Source organism: Anolis carolinensis, chromosome 1 (assembly GCF_035594765.1).
Source record: "Anolis carolinensis isolate JA03-04 chromosome 1, rAnoCar3.1.pri, whole genome shotgun sequence".
Classification (NCBI taxonomy): Eukaryota; Metazoa; Chordata; class Lepidosauria; order Squamata; family Dactyloidae; genus Anolis; species Anolis carolinensis.
The window spans coordinates 310923006-310943134 of record NC_085841.1 but is presented as its reverse complement, the minus strand read 5'-3'; the positions used below and the strand labels follow the sequence as shown (position 1 = coordinate 310943134).

Genomic DNA, 20129 nt, shown 5'->3' with positions numbered 1-20129 from the left:
TGATAATGTTTGAAATCTTCTAGTGGTTTTGCATACCCTGTATCTATATACTCAAAGTCTGCTGCTATACGGATGTTCGTTTTCTCTTTCATATAACAATAACATTATATTTTTGGAAAATGGCATTCATAACCTTTTGGAGAAACACCTTTTTGGAGATCATAAATTTTTAAGAAAAGCATAACCTTTCAGAGAAGAACCAAACACTCTTTAGAGTAGAATATTCTCTTGTGGTATACAACCAGATGTAATTATGCTAAGCAGTGGTTTCAGTTGTTAGACTGAATAACCTGTTGTCTCTGAACTGTTAGGAAAACAAATTTTGCCATTGCATAAAAAACAGCTGTGCTTCAGAAGTCTTTTCAGTGCCCAAAAATATATACACTTTCCCATAAAACAACTTGTTTTATATCATGCACTCAAGAGACAAAAATGAAGTAGACTTTGATAAAAAAATAACATATTTGTTTACTCGCAACCTTCATGTGTTCAGCATACACAGATACAAAACTTATCAGTAAGTTTATTTTTGAAATCATTCTCTGTGTCATCTGGCCCAGGACAAGTGTGTGATCTGAGGTCTAAAGTAGTCTGCACTCTGTAATAATCATGTGGTCCTCAAGCCCTTTTATAACTTCTCAGAAACAATAGAGCAAAGGAAGTTGCATACCAAAATATACATACAGAAAACAGTAAGCAACAGGATCATAGATAAACATTACTAGAGAAGGCATGAAGAATGTTTATTTCCATCATTTCTACCCCGCCCTTCTCACCCGAGGGGACTCAAGTTGTCATTTCCAACATATATGGCCAAGATTAATGAGTGTGATTAATAAACAAAAAATCTCTATTATATGACTTATGAATTTTAAAATGTTTTTCTTATTTAAAAAATACAAGAAATATAACCCAGAATAAGACTTGATTTATTCTATTTTGATGCAACTTGTAAATACTAATTTAATATATTATTAACAGTAGTATTACTAATAGTATTATTATTATTTTTATATTATTATTATTTTATTTTATGACACAGCAAACAAGATAGATATGCTGGATTTCGTATCACAAAATCGCAAGTCGAACACTTCCCAAGTGTCTAGGACTGTGTAATGTATTTTTGGATGATGCGCACAGATCCCAGCAGGGTGGCCTTTTGCAGTTGGCAGATCGTAATTTTGTCAATGTCTATTGTTTCCAAATGCCAGCTGAGATCTTTTGGCACAGCACCCAATGTGCCCATCACCACCGGGACCACCTGTACTGGTTTCTGCCAGAGTCTTTGAAGTTCAATCTTGAGGTCCTGATAGCGGCTGAGTTTTTCCTGTTGTTTTTTGTCAATGTGACTGTCCCCTGGGATGGCAACATCAATAATCCAAACCTTTTTCTTTTCCACAACTGTGATGTCTGGTGTGTTGTGTTCCAGAACCTTGTCAGTCTGGATTCGGAAGTCCCACAGTATCTTTGCATGTTCATTTTCCAATACTTTTGCAGGTTTGTGATCCCACCAGTTCTTTTCTGCTGGCAGGTGGTACTTGAGGCATAAGTTCCAATAAATCATTTTGGCCACATAGTTGTGCCTCTGTTTGTAGTCTGTCTGTGTGATTTTCTTACAGCAGCTGAGGATATGAGCAATGGTTTCGTCAGCTTCCTTGACAGCAAGGTGGCACCTACGGGGGGGAGTTGTTATTATTATTATTATTATTATTATTATTATTATTATTATTATTATTATTTATACCCCACTGTATCTCTCCCAAAGGAGACTCAAAATGGCTTACATTAAAAATATTACCACACAATTTAAAATACATACATTTGAAAACATTAAAACAGAATTAAACATAACAGTATTAAAACATTACAGTTAAAATCTATTAAAACATATTCAAAGCTAAAAAAACAGTTATCTTAAAGTAATGAGAAATAAAGATGCATTTTATGAAATGCTTTCTGCAAGCAATCTCATTTAGTATGATAGGACTATACATATGCAAGATCATTAAAATACACACACACACATACACACACACATATATCCTGAACTACAGGATTATTCTCCTTTCCTTTGAGTTGTACATGGAAAGCTGAAGTTCATTTTTCTCAGCACGTTTGTAGAGCTTAGATTTTACAGTGTTTGTGAGAGTTTTTTTTGAAATTGAGAAGCTGGTAGATTGCTGGGAGATTGCTGGTAGATATGAAAACACATCATTTTCTGATTTTTTCTAAACTAATTTTCATTTTAAAAACTAATTTATCAGTATAATCAAATCTAAACTGGTAAGATATGATATGCAATTTCAGCCTGCAGACCTTCTATTCTGTCCTTTTGTTTCTTAAATTGAAATGAACATCTAAGAATGTTGATGTTTAATTTCCCCTGATTTGTGGTCTTTCTTCATCTTTAAGTTGTGGCTGTACCAAATGTCATGGTTGAATATGGTTTAATTGTTGGTACAGGGTACTATAATTGCTCAGATAAAATATATCTCCATAAGTGTCCCATTTAAAAGCCAAATAGAACCTTTCCGAAATGCTTATTCTATTTTTAGGTTGTGAAGACTACAAGATATCTGTGGTTACAAGGTAATCACTCAGTCTCTGACACAGTAGCAAGAATGGCTGGCATAGCAGACTAGTTTTTGCTCATTTCTAATTTCCATAATGTCTGATAGATATTGATGATGGCTTTGTCAGAAAAGGTAGCCTTGTTTGCATGCTTACCCGCAGGACTTACTAAGCCCTATTGTCTGTTTCATATTTACATTGTACTAACAACGTGTCCCCTTTCTTTGCTCCTAGATGCTGCTTTCCCCTTTCTTAATGCTTTGCCTTTTTTAGATTCAGATTTCTCTGTTACCTTCATCTGAGGAGAAAGAAGGTAAAATGCTAATATTTTTCCTTTTCATAGACACAGTGCTGCCTTGCCAAAGGAGAGGAAACCTTTTTTAGGGCACTTTGAATAGAGGTGCAGATGATCCCTATGCTTTTCTTTCCTAAATTTTACTTCCATATGATAGCAATGCTGAAAAATATGCATTACTGCACATTCTTTGTCCCTCATTTTCCTTTTTCTGTTGGCTTGTACCTCCAATGAAAGTGCAGTGACCATTTGTGGAGTTTGTTTCCAAAAGGTCCCAAATCTAAAAAATCAAATACATGAAAAATTGGGCTGTGGTGGTGCAATGGGTTAAACTCTTGTGCTGCTGAACTGCTGGCCTGAAGGTTGTCAGTTTGAATCCACAAGACGGGGTGAGCTCCTGGTGTCAGCCCTAGCTCCTGCCAACTAAGCAGTTTGAAAACATGCAAATGTGTGTAGATAGGTAAATAGGTACCGCTTCAGCGGGAAAAGGCAAAGAGACACTCCAAGCAGTCTTGCCAGCCACACGACCAGGAGGTGTATACAACAATGCGGGTTCCTTGGCTTTGAAACGGAGAAAAGCACCTCCCCGGGAGCCCAAGATGAGCTCCGCCGCCAAAACCAGAAATGAAATGAGAAGCCTTTTCCTTTGTGTATTTGTGTTTCACTGTATTTCTGTTTGTAACAAGGCATTAAATGTTTGCCTCTGTTTGTGTATACGATCCGCTCTGTGTCCCCTTGGGAAGAAGGGCAGAGTATAAACAAAGTGGTATTATTATTATTATTATTATTATTATTATTATTATTATTATTATTATTTATTATAAATTGCATTTTACAGCAAGATAATCCATATCATCAGCACGTCTTTTTTCAATTACTATAAAATTGGTTCAGATGGATTTGGTATCTTTTGGAAACAAATTTCACATTTATGGATTTATGCCTGCCTTCATGTTAGCAGTGTTCCATGTCAAGCAGAACATGTATATCTGTACACAGTTCCTCCCTCTATATTGGGAATGGGGGTTCCCTCTGTTTGTGAATAAAGGGAAGCCAGGGTTCTTCTGCATATCTAGTCAAAATCCTGCCGTGCCATTTTGTATGAATGATAAAGGAAATTATGTCAGGGTTTATTGATACAGCGCTACCTATTTTATTTCAAAAGCAAAGTAATACCTCTTAAGAACATTCAGTTGGGACACTATAGTGTAGACTCTGTCCATAAAAGTATGTAGGCAGAAGCTAATTCAAATGTTTACTTTTTTTTACCCTTCCCTACTTAAAAAGTATGTTAGCAGAAATAATACTTTCCTAACAAGACATACAAACAAAACCAGCTCTATGAAGTGGAGACCATTCTCTTCTTCCTGATCTGTGTATAGAATTTGATTGGAATGACAGTTGAATCCTATCTCAACAATTATGATAGGACAACATGCTCTACCATGCTTGAAGGCAGTAGACTAGTTCAAGAAGCCTAGAATAGTTTTTGTGGCACGTATAGCACTATTTTCCCTTGAAACTCAGAAGGAACAGTCTGTTGTAAGAAGGCAGATCCTACCACTGTGAGCCACTCCAGGATCTGATGCTTGACTTGTCTTTCAAATAGGGTCTGCCTTGTCTTTGCTATAACTCACTAGTAATTGCTACATTAATAATCCTATTATTTCATTCTTTCCTGTCTTCACTTCTGTTATTCCAAGGGTATAATTTCTTTTCTGCATTATTTTTAGCTTTTAAATTACAATAGCCAAGAATATTTTCTTCCGTTCCCTGATGAAATCAGTTATTGATGCATCATACACTTTCAGTACAAGGGAAATAAATGAAGATGAAAGCTGCAATCTAGTGTGTAATTTAAGATTGCTTTGGAAGTACTATTGATTCCATTAAAGATGAAATGCATTTTTTGTGCCAGACTATAAGTCCAACATTGTTTTATTGTGCCTTTTTAAGAAGCTGATTTAGGTTATATGTATAAAAATTAGCATACTGGCCATAAAAAGACCTTACATGTCGAATGATACCTTTTTTTTGAGCTGAAAATACAGGTTTGCATTGGGATAGTGATAATTACATTCTCAGCTCGAAACATAGATTTGGAATCCTGTATTTGATTATATTGAAGGAATTATGTGTGCTAGCTATTGAAAATATATTATTCGATACTTGCAATACCTTTCATTTTATATTTATTCAGATAGCAACTTTCAGGGTGATGTATTTTAATGCAAATGCTGGAAAATTTTATTTCTTTCTTCTTAGATAAACACACAATTACATTCCAATTTAGAGGAAGCAACAATGCTCTTGGTGTTGAATGCTGAATTGTGTTAAGGATCATATGGAGCTAAGTAGCTGGGCATTCCCAGTTATGCTTGTAGCTGTATCCATGCTTGCAGAAAGAAAAAAATGTCTACTAGTTTCCCATTGTTTTCTCATCATATTTATTAGAAGTGCTTGCACAGGAAAATGTCAGTATTTTTTACACAACATTAAGTTCATAGTTCACCAAATTATATGTTATTACATTATGCTGAAACTTTAATAAAACTTTATTTGTATCTCGCCACCATCTCCCCGAAGGGACTCGGGGCAGCTCACAAAAAGCACACAGTAGTGCAACAATATACAGAACACAACAAGGTACATAGAGATATAAATCAATAACAATGTAGGTTTACAAATGTACATAAAACAACATATAACCCCCCTACTAATTTAAAAGATTCAATAAAACGCAGCAAAGTCTGTGGATATAAGCAGGCTGTATATAATATTGACCCCATAAAGTGCTGAAGTGAAGCTAATTACTTTGAGATTGGTAGTGATATTATTTCTTCATTTCCCAACCCTTCTCACCATGTTAAAAAAAAACCTGTACCATGGAAAATATATAAATATGCCAAAAGCTTTTCAAAAAGTACTATATTTACTGGGTTTTTTAAATTTTTCTAGGAAGGTAGAACCAAAATTGGAAGAAGTGATTCAAACCAGGAGCAGGATATCGGTAAGAGTTACAAGAAAAACCCAAAGATGTTGCAGAATATATTGAGGAACAGAACAAACTACCATTTCCTCTTCCCACACTGCCCGGATTAATGAGGGCTGTGCATGTTACAGGGCTAGAAAGAATACTTCACATTTTTTCCTGTGTTTCTTGATGCTTAGGAAATCCAGTCAGGAAGAATGACATAAAAAAAGGAATATTATATTGTTTCGTTAACATGCACTGTAACATGCACAGTCCTCGTTAGCCCAGGCAGTGTGGGAAGAGGAAATGGCATCACATATTCCAAAATGTTGTAGAACTTTGTTCTATGTAGAAATCAACCTTTGGTTCAAAACTGGGATTTTGTGCAAAACTCCACAACTTTTGCAGGAAAAAAAATCTAGGGTATATTTCTGAAAATGGTGTGGAGAAAAAAAAATGTGTAAAAACCACTTTGTTTTCAAGAAAAAGGGCCGAAATGACATGGAAAGAATAGGGATACTTTTGTGCACTATAAAAGGTGGGCAGGTGCATTAAGCTTGAAGCTGAGCAAGCAGGCCTTCCTGGGCTGGTTCTCCTGCAAAGCTTTGCCCTTCAGAAGAGGAACACATGTTCTTGTGCAAGTGAGAAGGAGCATGCTTCTCTGTGTGTCTTAAAAATGAAATCTTATTGGCACTTTTGATGTCTGAGTCCACTTTTACATGTTTTGTGCATTGATTATGTGAAAGGTGGATGTCTTGCTTGTTGCTGGCTTCCTAAAGGGAGCTGATGGCCTGACTGCCAGTACATGCATATTTGAAAAGCTGTTGGTTGTGATTGTGGCAAGTTGGTAGAATTTAAAGCTTATTAAAGCAGGGAAGAGGTGATCAAGTTGAACAATGAAGCTAGTATTGACTCATAGACAGCACAGAGATCAGTACACGCGTTCCTTTTGCACTCTGTTGGGCTTGCATTGCTAGTTTTTGTTCTGAAGATGTGTGTTTCCATTCCTTTTATTTATTAAAGCATTTGTCAGGTTACACAATTTGTTCCACAGCTGCTGTACTTCAGCAAGGAGAAAACTGACAGAGCAGTAAATGTGTCTTTGAAATCAATTTGCTTCATTCGTAAACTGATTAAATTAGACATTTTTAAAGGAAAAAATTGTATGGCAAACTGTTTTTCAAGTATTCACCTGATTTGGTTGGAAGGTAAGGCCTTGTCATTCGAAAGTTCCAGTGAATTGCATACATTATTTTAAATAGTGTATACATTTATAAGAATTACAATAACAACTGAAAATACGTATATCAAGATATAGCCAAAGGTTTTATCCAATAAAATGAATGGAGTTTAAATAAATATCAACAATTAATTACAAAAGAAATCCATATGTTTTGTCAGTGTTACAGGGTCAGTGGATCAAAAAGGACCATTGTGTTGTAGATAACCAACATGGGATTGTGACTTTGCAGCCTCTTCAGGAAGCACATTGTATTGTGAATGGTCATGAAGTCACAGATTCTATCCGTTTATCACAAGGTAAATTGTATTTTACTACTTTCACAGTAATGCTGTTATCAGCCAAACTTTCCCATGTAGTAAAAATTGGGAATGGTCTCCAAATGCCATAAAAATATTATTCTTAGGATAATAGTTTACATTTACTGTGGGAATTAATTTTCAAAGTTACTGTTCAATATTTTTATTTATAACTTTGTACTTTTAAATTAAATGTAACCATCAATAAAATACTCTCTTCACTTGCAATTTAAATAATTAATAGTTATCATGAAAGGTGAATAAGAAAGTGAAGATTTTCACAGATCCTGTGTCCATTAAAGGCTCACATAGGCAGCTGAGCTTAGCCTCCCTCTCTCCCTACATTCAAGTTGCTTTTGACCACTGCAGTTTCTGTGGTCTCCTCACAAGGAGTATACATTAAGGGAACATGTGGCTGATGTCATGCTCCCTTATCTAAAGGGAGATTTGCTTCCAGTAGCTTGCTTACTTTGCCACTTAAATATGCACCATTATTGCAGTGCTTGCAGAGGAAAGTATTAGCCCTCATCCAGAAGTGGGTTTAGAAATGTCTCATGAAAGAGTGAAATTGAAAACTTCTACGTTCTGAATGCTGTGTTCAGAATGCAAAATATTAATACAAATACAGTAGAGTCTCACTTATCCAACATTCACTTATCCAACGTTCTGGATTATCCAACACATTTTTGTAGTCAATGTTTTCAATACATCGTGATGTTTTGGTGCTAAATTCGTAAATACAGTAATTACTATATAACATTACTGCGTATTGAACTACTTTTTGTGTCAAATTTGTTGTATAACATGATGTTTTGGTGCTTAATTTGTAACATCATAACCTAATTTGATGTTTAATAGGCTTTTCCTTAATCCCTCCTTATTATCCAACATATTCGCTTATCCAACGTTCTGCTGGCCCGTATATGTTGGATAAGTGAGACTCTACTGTATTGATGCTTTTACATGTAAAACAGCACAATAACAATACTGTTTTTTTTTTATTTATCTTTCTTCATTCATATTTTAGGAGCTGTTATTATTTTGGGGAAAGCCCACAAATTTAGGTTCAATCACCCAGCTGAGGCTGCAATTTTAAGGCAAAGGCGATCAGTAAGTTCAGAGCGTGTTACATTTTTCATATGTAATTGCTTCATTACTTAATAATGTTATTCGTGTTTTTCAGAAATAAACATAGAGCAGCATATTTTGTGGCTTATTTGTTATCAAGAGAATTTATTTTATTACAATATTTATATCCTGTCCTTCTCACCCAACAGGGGACTCAGGGCGGCTTACAATAAAATGCATATATAAAAATTGTACAATACACTATAAATGAGTTAAAAAATTAACTTACATCGGACATTCATAAAACGTATTATAAAATATAGATAGGCGTGTTCAAGTTTAAAAGACTGGGTCTGTCGATTGAGTTCCAGCGTACATAATAGTAATTAACGCTGTTAATTGTTATTCGAAAGCCTGGCCCCACAACCAAGTTTTAACCATTCTACGGAAGGATAGGAGGGAGGGAGCCTGCCTAACTTCACTGAGGAGGGTGTTCCATAGGCGGGGAGCCACTACTGAAAAGGCCCTGTCTCTCATCCCTGCCAGCCGCACCTGTGAGGCTGACAGGACCGCGAGCAGGGCCTCATCTGATGATCTTAAGCTTCGAGGTGGGTCATAGCAGGAGACACGTTCAGACAGATAAGCTGGGCCGGAACCATTTAGAGCTTTATAGGCTAAAGCCAGCACCTTGAATTGTGCTCGGTAGCTAATCGGCAGCCAGTGGAGCTGGCGTTAACAGAGGAGTGGTACGCTCCCTGTACGCCGCTCCAGTTATTAACCTGGCAGCCTCCTGTTGGACTAATTGAAGCTTCTGAGCAGTCTTCAAAGGCAGCCCCACGTAGAGTGTGTTGCAGTAGTCTAAATGGGATGTAACAAGAGCATGGACCACCGTGGCCAAGTTCGGCTTCCCAAGGTACAGTCGCAGCTGGCACACAAGTTTTAACTGTGCGAAGGCTCCCCTAGCCATCGCTGAGACCTGGGTCTCCAGGCTCAATGATGAGTCTAGGATCACCCCCAGACTGCGAACCTGTGCCTTCAGGGGGAGTATGACCCCGTCCAGCACAGGCTGTAACCCTATACCCTGTTCGGCCTTCCGACTGACCAGGAGGACCTCTGTCTTGTCTAGATTCAATTTCAATTTGTTGGCCCTCATCCACTCCGACACAGCAGCCAAGCACCGGTTCATGTATATCATATATATTCTGAAGGAAATTTGTGATGAAAAGCTGCAGTTTTACTCTATTACACCAGTTCTGGATACTTTCTAAATCAGGCATGGGCAAGCTTCGGCCCTCCAGCTGTTTTGGACTTCAACTCCCACAATTACTTACAGCCTCAGGCCCTTTCCTTTCCCCCCTCAGCCGCTTAAGGGACTGAGGGGAAAAAGAAAGGGTCCTGAGGCTGTTAGGAATTGTGGGAGCTGAAGTCCAAAACACCCGGAGGGCCCAAGTTTGCCCAGGCCTATTCTAAATAGTGTGATTTGAATGGTGTTTTATCACTGTTTTACAGTCCTTCACATAGAGGCAGTTTCAGAAGATGGTGCTGTGGAATGCCTGTTCATATTCCTCAGGGTGTATTTATATATTGATGTTGCTAAACACATACATGAAACTGCTGGGAGAGGTCATATTCTAGTGGTAAAAAAAGATTCTAGTGGTCAATAAAATAGCCCAGATACAAGGATTGGTCTAAGAGTAGTGAAAACCACATGGAAACCATAAATTTATAGCTTGGCATATTTTGGTTTTTGATGCTTTGATTTAGAGTGGTAAAGACTTGGCCAGTATGCCAATCCCACTTACTCCTAAAAAGGGCAGATCCGGCCATGGTAAAGTATCTTAATTAGCCACATATATTGCAGTGCAGTCTACCCGAGGACTGCCTTTGAGAAATCTTGGGAAGTTTCAGTTTGACCACAAGATGCTAATTAAGGTGTTGACTTGAGAAGGTATTAGGAATATGTTGCCTTCTTGCTAAAACAAATACTTTTACTCTTATTTCATTTCTTGGACCAATTAAAAGTGATGGTCATATAAGGCTCAGGAGCAGATTAGCTAAAGGACTGCCTTCTCCAATGTGAACCCCCCTTCCCCATATCAAGATATTTAGCAGAAACCTTTTGTGTATCCCAAACTCTTGTTTTGTTAAAATGAAGAAAACCTTTTTTAGTTCTTGAACTCCCATTCTCAAATTCCTAGCATGGGAAGTCTACCTCACCACTTCCTTGACAGCCTTTTGTTTCCTTTTCAGGTTTCATTCCTACCCCCAGGATTCCATAGCATTGAGCCATGGCAGTTAAAGCAGTATTGATTGCATTGAATTTACAGTTTAGATAAGGCATGGACAAACTTCAGCCCTCCAGGTGTTTTGGACTTCAATTCCCACAATTCCTAATAGCCTACCGGCTGTTAGAAATTGTTGAAGTCCAAAACGCCTAGAGGGCCAAGGTTTGCCCCTGCCAGATTTAAATGCCTGCAACCTCAGACTCTAGGTTTTATAGGGCAAGGGATATATCATTTTAAGAGTGTTGTAACACAATTCCGGGAGATAAGATTCAGATTTCTGCTCAGCCATAGAAACCCAAAGAATTTACCTTAGGCAAATCGTATTGTGACAGTCTTAGAGGAAGGCCCTGAGAGGAAAGTCTTAGAGGAGAGGCCCTGCTCTCAGTCCCGCCTGCCTCACAGGCACGGCTGGTGGGAACGAGGGACAGGGCCTTCTCGGTGGTGGCTCCCCGGCTATGGAACACCCTCCCCAGAGATATACGGCAAGCCCCAACCCTTTTGAGTTTTAGAAAAGCCTTAAAAACATGGCTTTGTGCCCAGGCTTTTAATGAATAAATGATAAAGACGAACCAGATTGTTATATGGATAAAGTTGGAGGATATTGGACGAACGGATTTTAAATACGTTTTATGTTTTATATTTTATACTGTATTTAATTGGTTGTATTTTTTATATGTTGTTGTTTTTAATGATGTATCGGCATCGAATTGTTGCCAATTGTACGCTGCCCTGAGTCCCTCCGGGTGAGAAGGGCGGGATAGAAATATTTGAAATAAAATAAATAAATAAGGCAGAAGAAATAAATTGTGCCAAAAAATCTGTGATATATGCCTGCCAAATGTGAACATTGTCATGAAGGTACATGAAAATGAGAAATACTCTTTAGCACACTTTGCTCATCTAATTTTTTTTACTTACTAAACCCTTTCTGTTTTTTCATTTCTTTTTTTAATAGGTAAGTGACTCTTCTGTGGTGAATTGTAGATCTCTTGAATGGCTAGATTTGGATGGAAATTTTTCTTCACTTTCCTATAGTTTTTCTCCACCTGAAACAAAAAGGTAAATAAAGATCTGAATGAGCAAAAATTCCACTTATCTGGAGTCTCATTTTTCTATTTAAAAGTTTCAAAAATATAATTGTATTTCTTATACTTGTTTTTTAACAGTGTAGTGATCTACGCACAAATTGATATAGCATGACCATAATTGACATGGTAGTGTTGAGTGTTTAATGTTATGATACAAGCTTAGAAATAATTGTTAAAATTTATGTTCCTCTTAATTGGTTTAAAAGGTTATTTTAAACAATAGGATTTTCTGAGCAGCTGTCATTGTATATTCTTACTTTAATCTGCTATAGTACAAGGTAGGCTCTGTAGGTTTGTTCTTAAGTTTAATTTGTATGTTAGTTTGAACAGTTACATTTTTAAGTATAACTCCAGCGAAAATATTTTAAAGCATAGGGAAGGGTTAATATCCCTGTAACATTTATTTTGCTGTCTGTGCCCTGTTCAAGATATTTCACCTCACTTTCTGTCCCTGTGATGATTGGATTTTGTAAAATGGCTTTTTGTGGAAATAAAGATGGGTGAGAAAGCTTCAGCAGAGACACCTTTTCCCCATGACAACTCTTCCAGGACTAAATTTCCCTTCCTAGGGGTAGATTACCTCTCACTTCCTGTTGTCTCATCCCGTTCTTAACTATGTGTTATATGTAAGTCAGGTGTTTGTAACTCTGGGACTACCTGTAGTCATTTTAGTACTTTTAAATATTGAGTGTTTTTTAATTAACTAATTAATGGTTCAAACTCTTCAATGGAAAGCAGAACACAGTGAAGACAGTGTGTTTATATTCTGACGCAGAGACAAGGCTTCTAGATTTACTCAGGTGCACTGGTATGCCAAAAGAGTTACATTTCTTCTTCACCACAGGAACTAATTTATTGGGAGACTTATACACAAAGATAGATTGGCATGTTGTTCAATATTTACAAGATCGTAATCCCAGATTTAGGATCCTGTAACTTTTGGGATTAATTTTTAAGGTTGTTGATGACCGAATATGACCACCAATACTGGGCTGCTGGGAAAAATGACTGCAGTACTCTACTGGTTGCAAGGCACGTTGTGATGAGCAGCTGCATTAGGACACTGAGGGATCTCTCCAACTGCCCATCTCAGTATTCCTTTTGTGCAAGATAGTGCTATCGTCATCATTTCCCAGTGCCTTGATTTGCAGTAGCTTGGGAGCCCTCTGGTTGGATACTGGATGGTTCAACAGGGAGGGAGAGAGCATTGCCAGAAATAGCTACAATGATGGAAATAGCTCCATCGTTGTAGGTGCTTCTGATAATGCAGGATGTGGCTCATCATTTTTATACAGATAGTATTTAGGGTACTGTTTGCAGGCTCTCTCTGCTTAAAAACAGGGAGCTTCATTTATATGTGTGCATTAAATAAAAGAAATAATTATTGGGAATATTTATACAAGTTAATTTGAATCTTCTGTTTGCCTCTTAATGAAATCTGAGCCAGACATTCCAACTGCACTATCAGAATTTTTCATAAGAAAAAGGCAGCTTTAAGAAATAACAATTTTGTTCAGAGCTGTATTGTACAGCTGTAGAGGTATTGGGTTAAATTAAATATGTGGTCCTGCACAGTTGCCGTAGTTCTTTGCTGCTGTGTGTTAGGATGAGGTTATGGTGTAGTATCGAATACAGCCTCTTGATTGGATAGATATGCTAGGGAGGAGATGTGCAGGAGAAACGTAAATCAGTGTATGGGCTTGTTATGTTCTAACTCAGGCTCTCAAGTGTCACACGTCAGTGATTTGCAGGGGTACTTACAGTTTTACCAAACCCTTTTCACCTTCCCTATTCCCATTGTTTAAATCTGAAAATTAAATAATAAAACGAATGACTAAGAAGAAATGCATTTTCAGATTTAGCTTAAGGTTTTGCTTTTAAAAAATCAAGGAAACCACATTTTTAATGGACTATATATTTATTTATTACAGTCGATGACCAGCAACATTTTTAACAGACTGTATTTTTCTTTTTGTTTGGTGTTCTGAGCCTCTCATGTTCGCAGCAAAATATTCAGCTTCATTATCGGGCTGTTGCTGCCATAGCTACTGAAACTGCATTATGCTGTAGAAGCCGCCAGGTTCTGCACCAGCCTTAGAGCTGCTCTGGAGAGAGAGGAAGGAGTTATACAATGGGATCTCATGAAGCTGATGACAAAACAGCCCAGGGAAAAATGTGATTTGCAGAAAGCTGGTTTAGTATGCTTAGTTTAGAGTTAAACTGTGATAAGAGAAGATGAAAATCAAACCAGCTTTTTTAATACTCCTGAAAATGTTACCAACAAATTGGTGTGGATAAGGTCAGTGGGCTTTAAGAAAAAGAAAGAAAACATGTTTTTAATGTCAATGATAATGTTGTAATTGTTACTGTTTATTATATTTAGTGAAAATGTTTATTTGTGTTTCATAAAGACACTCTGTTCTCTTCATTGTTGGTTTTGCATGTCTTATTCTAAGAAGAGATTTAGGACTGGAGAAACCAAACAGGGTTGCCCTCTCTTTCCCAGGTTGAAATTATGCTAGTAACACTGCCTTAACTGAATTTGAAAGAAGGTAGAAATGTAAGAGGAGAGTAAATGTTTAGATTATTTAAATACTGAAATTTAAGAGTATGTGAAACAATTATACCAGTATATGGAAAAGAATATTTTGTAGACCTGTAAAATAGCTACATGTGAGCATTTTGTGATGGCTGAGGCCTGCTTTTAGAATGGGAGAGTATTTATTATGTTTGTCTTCAAATGCCTCTTTGTTAGGGATATTTCTAGTAAAGAGCAAAATGTTTTTACTGCTGGTTAGCTGCAAAACCAACAAGCTTTATATATCCTGGCAATCTAAACATTGGTATTCATGTTTATTTATTCTAAATCTCATAATGATTGTGGACTGAATGATAGAATAACCAGGTCCTACCATTTTCAAGTTCTCTAGTCTTATTGCAGTAGAGGGGCCATAGGCTTTCAACATTACCGGTGTGATGTAAATGTCCAGTTGGGTGAATCTTCATTACCTGTCTCCTTACTGCAATGGTCCTAATGCCCTGACTCTGTACCACATGGTTTTTCTTCTTGCCTTTAGAATTTTAACCTGCTGAGATAAATATATTAGGAAAAGGAAAAGCATTAAAGCCAATGTTTCCTATACTTGCAAGCAAACACAAAATGCTATAATTTTCTACTTATGGAGCATCAATCACTAAGGGAGAAAAGGGTGTAGTTCTTTGCCACAGTTCTCATTCCAATCTAATCATGTTCTGTTCCTTTTATAAGAACTATTTGTCAAAGCTTGACCTATGATCTTGTATCTTGTAGTGGTCATTAGCCATTATATTTTAGTGACTATGTATGGACGCTAATGCAGCAGTCCATCTTTTGTTAGCCATAGCTTTACTGCAGGAATTGGCAAACTTTGGCCCTCCAGGTGTTTTGGACTTCATCTTCCACAATTCCTAACAGCCTCAGGCTCCTTCCTTTTCCCCCTCAGCCGCTTGAGCATTAGGAATTGTGGGAGTTGAAGTCCAAAACACCCAGAGGGCCAAAGTTTGCCCATGCCTGGATTGGGATCTAGTTGAGGGATAATAATATCTAATATAACAACTATCATAAGAGCTTTTCTCCTGTCAGGACCCAGGCTGCAGAGCACCAATAACCATGCGCAGAGACCAGAATCTATCTAATATCTTTATTATAGAAATATATAAAGTCAATAAAAACAAGTGAAGAATATAGTTCAGAAGCAGACCTTTCAGATGAGGTCAAATATAGTCCAGAAATGTATTGTCCAATATAAGATATTAGAGTCCAAAGTTATAATCCACTTGACCGAAACACACACTTTGCCAAGCAATAGTGTGGGGAATGACAGAGTCTTTAAGGTCCAATGAAGCTTGACAACAAGGCTGGAGAATAAACTTGATTCTTGGCTAGATCAAAGACTTGAAACGAGGCAAACATGAAACATGAACAGAGTCCAAGGAAGTCCGTGAAACAAGGCAAGGCTGGAAACTTGATCCGGGAAACAAGGAACTGGGGTTACGAAGTCCACACACGATCTCTCTCCTCAAGCTGAACAATTGACTCCGCAAAGTTCCCCTTGCGACCAGCACCTATATCGGGTCTCGTTTTCCCGCCAACAGAACACTTTCCCTAGAGAACGAGAAGCGAAACCCAACTCTGTCCAGATGCATGACTCCTTAGAATTTCCCAAGGGAAGCAGACCTAATCAGCTAGTTGTTTGGCAGCGATTCTCAGGCTCCGGCGATTAGCCTCTCTGACTCCCCTATCTTTGGTATAATTGTCCCTCCGGGAAAACGGGGGGGAATTCTGCCCAAGGCCTGTTTGGCTAGATTCTTGAGGGCAAACATCCTCCAGGTGGATAGGCCCCGGCTCTGGCTGAAACGGCAGAAATCCCATGTTTTCCTCTTCGTCTGCCACAATAGTACTAGGAACAGGACTACAAGGCCCATGAGTCATCACATCTCCTTGAGCTGGTCTCAGTACTTTTTAAACCCAACTTTATTTTCTATTTAAATTAAGCATTAGTTTAAGTGGCTAGTTCTGTTTTGAGAATAAATAAAAAGTGTGATTTAAAAAATAAGAAAAACAATAAAAGCAGTCTAGAACAATTGAGATTTACAGAAATTCATGGGACATAGAGTGGTTTTCTAGTTTTTCCCATTTTAAAGGAGGCATCTGAATTTTAAAAACACACTGAAGGATACATGGTTTCAGGGTATAGGGTTATTTTTGACCGCTAAAAGTTTCATAGCCTTCAAGTAATTCAGGAATGAGGATACACTGAGTATTACTTATCAGAAATGCTTGAGACCAGAAGTATTTTGGATTTTTAATACCTGTATTTGCATGAATGTATATCAGTGGGTCTCAACCTGTGGGTCCCCAGATGTTTTGGCCTTCAACTTTCAGAAATCCTAACATCTGGTAAACTGGCTAGAATTTTTGGGAGCTGTAGGCCAAAACACCTGGGGACCCACAGGTTGAGAACCACTGATGTATATAATGAGGCACTATGGAGATTAGACCCAAGTTTAAACATGGAATTCATGTATACACATAACCTGAAGGCAACTTTATACATCATTTGTATTAATTTGGCACACGAGACAAAGGTTTTTGTATGTTGAACCATCATAAAACAAAGATGTCACTATTTTAGCAACCTATGTGGACAATTTTGGATTTTAAGAGTATTTTGGGTTTATAGGGATGCTCAGCCTGTATTGCTGCATCAGAGTTTATGATGTCAGTAGTTGGGAACACTTTTCATATCTTGTATCAAATGACTGATTTACAACTATTTAGAAACTTCAGCTATTGCAGAAAAAAGTAGTAGGCAAGACTACCTTTATAATTCCTGGTATCAGTCAGTATTCTAACCAATAAAACCATTTGATTCAGCCGGTAGACAATTTAATTTATGAAGATTCCTTGAAAATATTTTATTGGTTAAACTGCCACTCACAAGATGATCCCCTCACCCAATCATCCCAGTCTGTCCTGATGGGCACTTCTATGCCTTACTGCCAAGATATTCTTCCAGTATTTATTACTGTTCAGACCATTGATTGCTCCCACCCCCACCCCCTATTTAGAAAGAACATTTTAATTTCTGTTTACAGTGAGCCTCAATACTTAATGGGATTAGGGGCCATATTTTAACATACCTTAGTAAAGGTAAAGGTTTTCCCCTGACTTTAAGTCTAGCCTTGCCCGACTCTGGTTGTTGGTGCTCATCTCCATTCCTAAGCCGAAGAGCCAGCGTTGTCCGTAGACACCTCTAAGGTCATATGGCCAGTATGGCTGCATGGAGCACCATTAGCTTCTCGCCGGAGCAGTACCTATTGATCTACTCACATTCACATGTTTTCGAACTGCTAGGTTGGCAGAAGTTGGGGCTAACAGCGGGAGCTCACACTGCTCCCCAGATTTGAACCACCGACCCTTTTGGTCAGCAAGTTCAGCAGCTCAGCGGTTTAATCTGAGCTGGGGGATCCTTAACATACCTTAGCTGGCTATAAAGAAAAGACTGCCTAATGATGTTGCTATTAAGCCTTTTTATATTTGATACCTCCAGTGAGAATTCTATCCTTACTGTGACATCACACAAACACACAAGCACATACCCAGAGCCCTATCCTCAACCTGCCATCTTCTTTGCCTTCCTTCATTGATACCTGAATCTTTCATTGTACAAGCAGATACTTCCAAAACATATATATGATTTAAGTGGAAATACATGTAACAAACAAATATGTTGCTTTCCTTATTTAAGATCTTTGTCAAATCTTCTATCAGTGAACAGAGAGAGGCTGTGCATGAAGAATGCCACCTAAAGCGGAAAAACCAGGCAATTCTCCAGAAAAGAGAAATTCTACAGCAGCAACTTTATGTTGAAGAATTACAGCAGCAGATCTTCGATGGAGAGATCAAAGCCGCGCAAGAACTTGAGCATGACCAAGTGATAATCAATCAGCAGATCAAAGAAAGTAAGTTCATTCTTTCTTTCCTTATTTTCCATTCTTATTTTGGCCAACTATGTTGCTGATACAGTTTATGCCTTTTATTTTTTTGTGTGTTCTTTCACTCATTCTTAATGTGAAGCTGGTGTTTTAATTAACATTCCTTTATTAAATGTGTGGGTTTTCACCCATGCATTTATGCATATGTGAATACTCTGCAGCAGTGGTTCTCAACCTGTGGATCCCCAGGTGTTTTGGCCTACAACTCTCAGAAATCCCAGCCAGTTTACCAGCTGTTAAGATTTCAGGGAGTTGAAGGCCAAAACATCTGGGACCCACAAGTTTAGAACCCCTGCTCTATAGGCCTGCACCATCTGTGGCTCTCTAGGTGATTTGGATTTCAGCTCCCAGAATTCCTGATCACTGAACAAGCTGGCTAGGGATTCTGGGAGTTGGAGTCCCAAACATCTGCAGGGCCACAGGTTGTGCAGGCTTACTCTAATACTCTTGATTATCTCAGAACTGCTAGTTTGAGGCACGGCTGCAAGACTTGTAATTCTGTGCCAAATTTTCAATCTCACTTTTCAGATAGCCTTCCTCCTCCCTCAGTTACATTTATTTAGTACAGATGTGACCTGTATCTACCCCCCCCCCCCCACACACACACACAACAGACAATAGTTGCTTTAGCACCATTTCTCCTGGCTGGTGTGGCATTCTCTTTTCAAGATTAGTTTCAGTGAATAATTGATGAAGGCAGGAATTATGATCTAGATGGGTGGAACTCACATTAGTACACACAATTTGAATAGCTTCATAATGATGCCATTGAAGATTGGTGGCAAGTCAGTTTCTTGTAATACTTATACCTCACTCAATTGGTAATTAGGAGAACATTTGACAGTATTCTGATTAATTTCAATGGGTTGAGGAAGCATGTGCATATCACTTTGTTGAAATCAGCAGGACAAGGGCATAGTGCTGTCTTTATATGGCAATTGACTTACTTCAGACTTCCTTCTGAGAATAACACCTGTGAGCACACGTCATCCTCAAGATTGTAGTAATTCAATTTTGTAACTCTACTCTTGAGGTAAATTAATTCCAGAAGAAGATCACATGGATTGCTGAGTAATACAAATAATTGGAAAAATATAAAATATAAACATGACATTTTTGTACAGTGCAGAGAAACATGTGTCCTATTTCACTATGACTTGTAGTTAGCTACAATAGGAAATGCAGAAACAGGCTGAAAGGAATAATTGAAACCTTCATTGATTTAAGATGGGCCTGCCTGCTACACATGTACTTGCAGCCATTCATATACTTTATATACTGTCTTTCTATATCAAAAGTGGTTAAAAACATTGAATTATTCTTAGAATCATAGTTGGAAGAAACAACAAAGGCCATCCAGTCCAACTGTCTGCCAAGCAGGAACACACAAAGCAATGAATTATTTTTTTATCATAGTAAAAATGATAAAATATTTTACTATCCTTCAGCAGAACCCCTGAAATAATGGTTTTCCTTTAAAAATAGAATAATACATTAATAAAATATAATAAATAACATTTCAAAGCAAAATATCTATTAATATATATAGCCGGGGGCTGGGCTGTGGCGCAGGCTGGTAAACAGCTACTGCAATAAATCAGTCTGACCATGAGGTCATGAGTTCGAGGCCAGCCCGTGGCGGGGTGAGCACCCATCAATTAAAAATAAAATATAGCCCCTGCTCGTTGCTGACCTAGCAACCCAAAATATAGTTGCATCTATCCAGTAGGAAATAAGGTACCACTTATAAAAGTGGGGAGGCAAGTTTA

At 37.8% G+C, this 20129-nt stretch overlaps 2 protein-coding genes across 4 annotated transcripts in view; one reads left to right on the top strand and one right to left on the bottom strand.

Moving 5' to 3' along the window:
• The window catches only part of lrrc57 (leucine rich repeat containing 57), a 156674-nt gene that overhangs the window by 99008 nt on the left and 37537 nt on the right, over positions 1-20129 (bottom strand). The gene's annotated exons all lie outside the window — the stretch shown is intronic.
• The window catches only part of stard9 (StAR related lipid transfer domain containing 9), a 124277-nt gene that overhangs the window by 76774 nt on the left and 27374 nt on the right, over positions 1-20129 (top strand). For all 3 annotated transcript variants that reach the window (XM_062968126.1, XM_062968125.1, XM_062968127.1), the window contains 5 exons: positions 5828-5879; positions 7245-7382; positions 8410-8492; positions 11691-11794; positions 18137-18327. In XM_062968126.1, the coding sequence (XP_062824196.1) occupies positions 5828-5879; positions 7245-7382; positions 8410-8492; positions 11691-11794; positions 18137-18327 (568 nt within the window). The remainder of the gene's footprint in view (positions 1-5827; positions 5880-7244; positions 7383-8409; positions 8493-11690; positions 11795-18136; positions 18328-20129) is intronic.